General features: G+C 49.9%; 1 protein-coding gene across 1 annotated transcript; it reads right to left on the reverse strand.

Annotated features, from left to right (window-relative positions):
- Positions 1–487: 487 nt before the first annotated feature.
- On the reverse strand, positions 488–8,851 carry LOC308439318 (uroplakin-3b-like protein 1; the record flags this gene model as incomplete). Its single annotated transcript, XM_080941043.1, has 6 exons — positions 488–587; positions 3,435–3,555; positions 3,825–3,901; positions 4,771–4,990; positions 5,168–5,320; positions 8,776–8,851. 6 exons carry the CDS (start codon positions 8,849–8,851, stop codon positions 488–490), a joined length of 747 nt encoding a protein of 248 aa, XP_080797169.1.
- Positions 8,852–9,239: the final 388 nt, after the last annotated feature.

Here is a 9,239-nt window from a genome sequence, read left to right on the forward strand (position 1 = left end):
CCATCCTCTCCGAGAGCATCGAGTGCTCTTAACTGCTGAGCCATCCCTTTATCGACACCCATTCATGCAAATGGCACTTCTTGAGAAACAGATGGGGGTATTTCCCTGGAGGTGAGCCAGGGAAAGGGGCGCCTTCTTGTCTGTATGTGCTGTTCTTGCAGAGGACCTACGTTCGGTTCCCAGAACCCACACTCGGCAGCTCATAACAGTTGCTCATAACACCAGCCACAGGGGATCTGATGCCTTCTTCTAATGTCTCCAAAGGCACCTGCACACGTGGTGCACAGACAAGAAGGCACACACACACACACAAAGAATGTCGGAGGTGTGGGAGGTAAAAGTATGACACATTAGTGACATTTATTTCTGATAAAAACTGACTAACCCAAGCTTTGAACTGAAAACACATCCCTAGGGTTCCAGAAGCTTCCAGGCGAGCCCCAGGTCGGGCTCAGCAGCTTGGCCCCTGGAGAAAGACCTCGGAAACTCAGGAGCTCCGCTCGGCCGGGACGCTGCCCGTGTGGTGCGTGTGATATCGCCGCATGCGCACTTGCTCCTCTGGGCTGGACAGGGAAGTGCTCGAGCAGCTTCAGAGGGTTGGGGGAGAAAGGGGGAGAGGCGAGTCAGTGAAGGACCCTAACTCTGTGTCTGCTTTTCTGTGGGTTCCAGGGACCGACCTGATGTGGGGAGTTTAGAGGAATAACTGAGCTCTCTTTCGTGAGTCCAGTCCGGCAGCTCAGATTCCATGTCACTTGCGCAATGGTTTGAAGCTCTAGAAAGCCACGGCGGAGGTTACACAAGATCCTTTAAGGTAATTAGTGTTGTTATTGCTGTCACTATTGTTGTTGTTGTTATTTTTATTATTATTTGGGGGGGGTAGCATGTGTGTAAAGGAGCACATGTGGGCCAGTGAAATGGCTCAGTGAGTGAAGGAGCTTGCTACCAAGCCTGAGGACTTGGGTTCAATCCGTGAGTCCCACATAGTCAAAAAAAAAAAAAAGAACCAATTTCAAAAAGTTATCTTCTGACTTCCACATGTGTGCTGTGCTGTGTGCATGCTCTTAATACAAAATAAATAAATCAAGTGTAACACAAAAAACCATAAAAACTTTACAAATCAGCTCTTCTGTCCTTTCATGAAAATTTCCGTTTGTTTTCTTTTGAGACAAGATCTCATTGTGTAGCCTTGGCTGGCCTGGAACTCGCTTGTAGACAAGGCTGGCCTGGAACTTTATAGAGATCCTCTTGACTCTGCCTCTTCGTGCTGGAATTAAGGGCCTGTGACATCATGTCTGGTTTTCCCTGTCCCTTTGTAAGAAGCTACTGAAAAGAATGAAGGTATTCTTTCTTTTAAAGGCAGAGTCTCATTTAGCCCAGATGGCCCTTCAACTCACTATGTGACTGGGGATGGCCTTAAATGATCAATCCTGCTGTCTCTGCTGTGCGGGAATTACGGGTGTGCACCACCACGCACATCTGGTTTAAGCAGTACTGGGGTGCCTTCATGCACACCAGGGCAAGCATTCTACCACCTGAGCCTCACCCCCAGCCCAGGAATGAAGAGACACTCAATGCCCCTCCCTTGGACTCCAGACTATAAAACACTTGATCCTAAGAAATTCCCCACAAATCTCGTGCTGGGCAAGAAAAAGGCAGGAGCCTCAGGCGAGCCAGAGGGAGATTTTCCTGAGACAAGGAGGAAAGGTCAGTGATGGCTGGGGCCACACCTTCACAAGGATGGCTCAGTGATTGTCCTAAAGCTGTTGTATTTTAATGTTAATTCCACTTCCCCAAGAAGGGCTGCCTTGTCATATGACTCCAACTGAACCTTCCCATTTTAATTAGTAAAATAAAGGAAAGCCAGTGACTGGGCGGGGCGAGGGAAGTAGAGAGGGCTGTGAGGTATGAGGAGGTCAGAGGTTGGAGGGTGAAGGTCGTGGAGGCAACATGGAGTTTCTCAAGGACCAGCTAGACCCAGGTGATATTAATTGGCATTAAATAGCTATGGACATTAAGGATTTTATAGGTCTAGCATCTTATATGAAGGACAGTTTGTACCTTTGTCTATTTGATGTAATCTTATTGTGTAGAGGGTTTGTGGATTGAGAGTTGTAGAGTTGTGTTTGTGTGGGATTTTGGGGTACAGAAATACCCCGGGACAGAGGAGGAGAACAGGCGATAGTGAACCGCCAAGGAAGAGAGTTGTGTGGACAAGTTGGGCCGTGGTGGCTCGGACCAGGCTGCAGAGGTGCGTGTGGTTCCATATCAGGGTCCCGCCTGAGGAATGAGACCTCAGGACCGGTAAAGAGATAAAAGACTTTTTACTTTTTAATATTTGCTGCAACAGTGACACAATCCTTAACTTATCCTTAAACTTAACCTTATGTCATGACCTAGTCGGATACTAAAGATAGACATAGAGAGTCATTGGGTCTCTCCGCTCCTCTTTCCCATGTGGTCTCACTGACTACATCTCATTTCCCTGCCTTTGGCTGGTTTGTTTTTGTTTTTGTTTTTTTTTTTTTTTGTTTTGTTTTTTGTTGTTGTTGTTGTTGTTGTTTTGTTTTACTTCTTGTATTCCATTATTTTTGAACAGGCTAAGTGTAGTTCATGCTGCTAACCACTGAGCCACCCTTCCAGCCTAGTTCGTTGTTGGGCTGCCAGCCCCCAGGCTTTAGCCTTAATAGCTCCAGGAATACCTGTTTAGTGCCCTGCCCTACCCTAAACACAGAGATCCTCTAAACCCGGGCTTCTTGACCTTCCTAATGCTGAGACCCTTTCATTAAGTTCCTCCAGTTGTGGTGACCCACGAACTTAAAATTATTTTCCATGCTACCTCATGACTGTAATTTCACTAATGGAACTATCTGGTGTGCAGGATATCCGATATGTCACCCCTGTAGAAGAGCCATTCACCCTTAGAGGGGTCTCGACCCACAGGTAGAGAACCGCTGTCTTAAAAGGTTTTTGTAGCCAAGTCTCTCTTGGTTACACTCCGTTGCTGGCATACAGCCTTCTCCGAAGGTCCCCCACTGCATCCCCACAAGCCTGCCCTTCCCAGAAATGCCTCTGCAAATCCCTACAGGCGTGGGATGTCTTCTGGAAAGTTCTGTGCCAGCTCCTAGTACTTCATCTCTGCCTGAGGTGTCAAAGCAAAAGCTTTGAGCAGGCTCCGCCTGAACGCAATTCACCTCCCTACCTGCAGGGCCTCACTGTTGGGAGTGATTGCTCACTACCCTCTTGCAATTCCGGTTATGGCCGCGAGGGGGCAGGCGGCGACCGCTGGGAAACCAGGCCTTTGATGCGGACAAGGAAGAAAGGCTTTATAGTCAACCCCGCCCAGCCTTCAGGGAAACTGACTTCATTCAGAAGGCAGCAAGAAGCGACCGAGGGCTACCGCAGGGAGTCAGGGCAGCACCAGCCAGTCCACTCACCAAGCGGATATGACCAGCACGAGGAAGACCGTAAGCAGGATGGCCAGTAGGATTGACAAGAAGGCAATGATGACCACAGTACCCTTGCTCTGGGATCCTGGAGCACCTCGGAATGTCTGGGCTGCACAGGCGAGCAGTAAAGAACTTACTTAACCCAGAAGGGGGCCTTTGGGCAACTTCCAGATCAACCGTCCTGAGCTCAAGCTAGGGACATGTAAGAATCATGGAGGAGCAGCTAGGGCCGGGATACTTGCAGAGAGCAGGGTGGTGCTGCGCTTCCTGAGAGGGGGAGACCCCAGCCCCGTGATGTCCCCGGGTTCCTTAGCGACGACACCTCCCCCCCACCCACACATGCGTGCGTGCTATTATTTGAGCTCTATGTCCTCCTACCTTGCTGCAGGTAGATCTCCTTGGACCACATCGTCTCAGCCACGGGTCCCTTGGCATTCATCGTCAGGAACTTCACTCTGAGCAGGAGACCAGCATTGGTGGTGGGACTCCCCGTGGTCCTGAAACCCTCAGACTTGGTGCCTGGGAGCCTGTTATTTGTGACCTATTCGAGCTGTGTGACTCACAGTAGCCTTCATGTTCATTGGGCGTGTGTGTGTGTGTGTGTGTGTGTGTGTGTGTGTGTGTGTTAGATCCCTCAAACATGTAGTAAGGGAAGACAGGACCAAGGCTGGTCTCCACCTATGAATCTGGTCTGGAGAAGGGACAATCTGTTTGCATGGTCAGGATCTCCCATGGCAATATGGGCACTGAGCTGGGGAGACTGCTACCTTAAAAAGATGTCAGGAAGCTGGAGAGATGTTCATCAATTAACACATATGTCAGCTCAACTAGTTCCTGGGAACCAGACACGAGTGGCTTCTAGGGGAACCATAATCTATATGAACAAACCCACTCACAGACACATGAGCATAGTTAAAAATAAAACAATTTTTTTAAAGAAAGAAAGAAAGAGGGCTCAGTGTTTAAGAGCTCTTTGAGTTGTTGCAAAAGACCCAAGTTCGATTCCCAGCATCCACACGGAGGCCCACCACCTCCTCTGATGGGCCCCAGTCACACGTGGTACACAGACATACATGAAGGCAAAATAGCCATTCGTCTAAAATAATAAATATAAAAAAAGAACTGTGTAAGGACTTAACTACAATCCCCCTAGTGAAAGGTTGGGGGTATACTAGAGTATATATCTAGCCCTTCCAGGACCCAAGTTCCATCCCTAGCACCACAGACATAAATAAGGGACGGAGGGAGGGAGGGGAAAAACCCGAGGGAGCCCAGCCATTCCACTGGACCTCAGCGAAAGTCTTCCCTGAGCTTTGCTGCTCACCTGTAGGGGCCTGCCCCTGGCAAAGGAGAGTTACAGCCCAGGGACTCCAAGGAACAGTTGTTGTCATTCCCAACACGGAGGACCCGGAGCCGGCTGTCATTCTGGCCGCCCTTGTAGTGTACCCAGCTGGCCCTCAGCGTGAAGTAGTAGCCATTGTTGTCAAAGTAAGCAGGGGCATGCTTGTCTTCTACCTTCCGTGGGGCGGTAAAGTTCTGGGTGGCTAGAGGCGGCACTGGGGGGTCAGCCAACACATAGGCAGAACCACTTCCATCCTAGTAGGCTTGATAGCTCAGCCACATCCCCCAAAATACCTCCCTCCCAACTCCCCACGCCCACTAGACCTCTTAGACCCCATGCCAGCATGCCCATTTCACAGTGAGAAAGGAACTATGTTTACCGTTACTGTGTGCCACCACCAGCCAGACGGGGTCTGGGTCAGAGAGGTTGATATTCTCGAATTCGCCCAGGGGTTGCTCCAGCGTGAAGGTAGACTGTGTGAGTTTCCCCTCCAGGATGGCACTGGAGAGCCGGGGGACATAGTCCATTTTCTCTGTGGAGGGTGGGGAAGGAGGGCAGAGGTAAATGCAGTCCAACCTCAACCAAGGGAGGACGAGTCTGTCTCCAAAGCCCCAGATCAATGGGGGAAATTAAGGAATCGCTTTTTATACCATATTTAATTAATTGCTTACTTACTTAATTATTCTCCCCATCTCTCTGTGTGTCTGTCCATCCGTCTCTCTCTCTCTTCTCTCTCTCTCTCTCTTCACTCTCTCTCTCTCTCTCTCTCTCTCTCTCTCTCTCTCTCTCTCTCTCTCTCTCTCTCTCTCTCTCTCTCTCTCTCTCTCTCTCTCATGCCACAGGTCAAAGGATGATTTTCGGGAGTTGGGTCCCACCGTGTGCATCCTGGGGCTCGAACTCTGATCATCAGGCTTGACGGCAAGTGTCATTAGCCGCTGAGCCCTCTTACCAGATCCAAACTTAAGGAATCTTTAGGTGAGATGTTCGGGGGGTGAGGGTGGGAAGGGGCTGTGGAGTGGCTGGACCCGGTCTTGATAGCCTACTGGGAAGGGGTGGCACTGTGTTGCTGGGGTGACAGAGGGAGGCTCAGGAGGCTCAGATTCGGGGCATCCGGAACCCTAGGCTGGGCTTGTCCAGAGGCTCTGGGTATCTGTCCTTCCTGCTCAAGCCACCTGGTGCACACCGGTTTGTTTGACAGACATGAACAGGAGCTGGAGAGATGAGTTCATAGCAAAGTGCTTCCCTCCCAAACATGAAGACGTAAGTTTAGTCCATAACCCCTGTGAAAAGCCAGTCACAGAGCAGGTCACCTGTGGGGCGCCTGTAATGGTGACTGGGACCGTGAAATGGGAGGCAGGGACTAGAGAATCCTTTAAGCTGATTGGAAGGCTGGCCTGGCCAATGAGACATTGTTTCAAAGAAAAGATGGAAAGTCCCTGCGTACCAACGCCCATGGTTACCTGGCTGACATACACACCCCATATGGTGCAGGGGGGCTAGGACATGGACATGGATGAGACAGAGGGGAACACACACAAATGTCCCCTGGATTGAGACCCCAGGTTGGGGCACAGACCATCTAGTGGGGTCAGAGGATAGCTCATTCAAAGGCATTACTGGTTCCTGCAACCTCCTACCATCTTCCAACCTCATTGTGGTCACATGATCAGTAAGGCGACACATGATTGGACAGGAGAGAGAGAGGTGGGGAAAGGTCGAGGAGCAGAAGTGAAGGCAGGAGTCGGAAATTTCGAGGTAAATTAAGATGGAGCTGGAGAAGAAGGATCTAGATCCAGGTGGTCTTAATTGGTGATAGATAGATATGAATATTTTAAGGGTTTCTGTGGGTATTTTTATCTCATATAGAAGAGTAGTTTGTATTTTCGTCCACTGGATGTAAGCTTATTGTGTGGGTTTGTGGATTGAGAATTTAATATATAAACCTGTTTGGTAAGCTACTGGGCCTTGGAGTCATGTTTGTGCCGGGCGGGGGAGGAACGGAACACCCGGGGCAATTGAATCCACCCCGGACAGAAGCCGCAGGGCGGGCGGAGTGAACCGCCTGGGAAAGGGAACCGCGTGCGGAGGGCGCGGCTTGCAGACGTGTGACAGAGTCTCGGCTTCACACTAGAGCGGAGTGAGACCGCGGGGGCCGATCAAAAGTTAAACAGCCCATTTAATGTTTACCGCAAGCCCTTAACACTGGGACAGTTGGGAAAACGAAGTGGGCTTTTGTGGATGTTTCATATCAATTCAGGGCGGCTCAGTGGAAAAGCGGTTGCCTAGCTAGCTTGAAGGACCTGAGTTCTAACCCCAGCGTCGACACAAACGGCCGAGTGTGCTGATACCCATGTTCGATCCCAGACATGGTGGAAACAGGCGGGTCCCTGGACGCTGACACCTGAGGTGGGCCTGCTGGTCCTCTGAGCTTCACAATGCGCTGGGCACTGACTAGCTGTATAGATCCTTTTGAAATTTAATTTTGGGCTGGAAAGATGGCTCAGGCTGGAAAGCACTGGCTGCTCTGCCAGAGGTTCAATCCCCAGCAACCATCTGTAATGCCCTTTTTTTCGGGAGACAGGCGGATGGATCTCTGTAAGTTTGAGGCCAGCCTGGTCTACATGGTGATTTCAAGAACAGCCAGGGCTATATATAAAGACCCTGTCTGAAAAACAAAAATTCCTATAGAATTAATCATCTCCAAAGGCCCAGACTAGATCCTTTCCAAAGCATCTGGCATGGAGTAGGGGTGTAGGTTGGATTTCTCCTGCCTCTGAACCAGTGGTTCTCAACTTGTGAATCGCAAACCTTTTGAAACACCTCTGTCTCTAAAAATATTTACATTATGACTCATAGCAATAGCAAAATTACAGTTATGAAGTAGCAACAAGAATAGTTTTATGGCCGGGGTCATCACGCCATGAAGAACAGCATAGCAGGGTTAAAGCATTAGGAAGGTTGAGAACCGCTGCTCAAACTGAGCCAGCAAGATGGGAAAAGACGCTTGCTGCCCAGCCTGAAGGCCCAAGTTCAGGTTCTAGCAACTGGTTCTCAAAAGTAGTCCTCTGACCTCTACATGAGTATCACAGCATGCATTCACCATACAAACACACACACACACACTACACATACACTATATACTGCACACACACACCACACTATACACTATATACACCACCACAGTACACACACACACCACACACAAACACATACACTACATACTACACACATACCACACTATACATACACACCACATTGCACACACACACACTACACAGACACCACACTACACACATACTTATACACACACACCACATCACACACACACACACACTCTACACACCACAGTACACACTACATACACACACACCACACTACACATACAAACACATACACACTACATACTACACAGACACATACCACACTACACACACTACACACCACACTACACACACACACCACACTACACACATACTACACACATACACCACAGTATACCACACACACTACATAAACACCATGCTACACACAAACACACATTACATACTACACACACATACCACACTACACACACACCACACTACACACACACCACACTACATACACACAAACACACATACACACTACATACTACACACACACTACATACTACATGCACACACACACAGAAAGTCTTTTGTCTTCCAGAAGACTATAGGTAGTTAATGTTTTCTTAATTTGAGGAAGGAGGAATGAAGACATGGAAAGGAGACATTAGGAGCCATTAATAAAAATGTAGGTGTGAGAATCCAAAGAGAAGGATTCTTGGGGACTGAAGGGCAGGCAGCCATCTGTCACATGTGAGGTAGGCTGACTGCCTGAGGCATCCAGGAACCCAGTCCACAACCAAGGGAGGGGGTTAGGAGGCACCCAAGCTTCAAAGGAAGTATTCCATCCTACAGAGGGCTGAGTATGTGGGGGGTACCCCCACACCCCAGTCTCACTCACCCAGACCTGTCCCAGGAGGAACACAAGTCACCAGCAACAGCAGGAGCATCAGCAGCTGTTTCCTGTGGCGCCCCATGGCTGGGCTGAGCTTCCAGCTGCTGTCCTGCCCTCAGGTCTGTGAACTGTGCAGCTGCTCAGCCTGAGGCTGCTACCAGAGGCTGCTACTTTGGGGTGACCCCTCCTCCCCAAAAACTGGTTGGACAGGTTCAGGGGCTGAGGTGACAGGCTCTGGGGGATTCAGCATCACTAGGGATGGGTCCGAAAAGAGCAGACCGATGAGGGAGACAAGCCAGGACACCTGCACCCTACTCCACAAGGGCCTAGGCTGGGAGGGGCCATGTATGGAGCAGACTGGTCTGGGTGTGGGCTGTCCCATAAAGATCCTGTCTTCCTGTCCTGGGTCGTGGCCACTCCAGCACTTCACAGTCCCCTTGTGAGGGAGGGACTGCCTTCACCTTCTAGAC

This window comes from Micromys minutus (genome assembly GCF_963924665.1).
Source record: "Micromys minutus genome assembly, chromosome: 29".
Classification (NCBI taxonomy): Eukaryota; Metazoa; Chordata; class Mammalia; order Rodentia; family Muridae; genus Micromys; species Micromys minutus.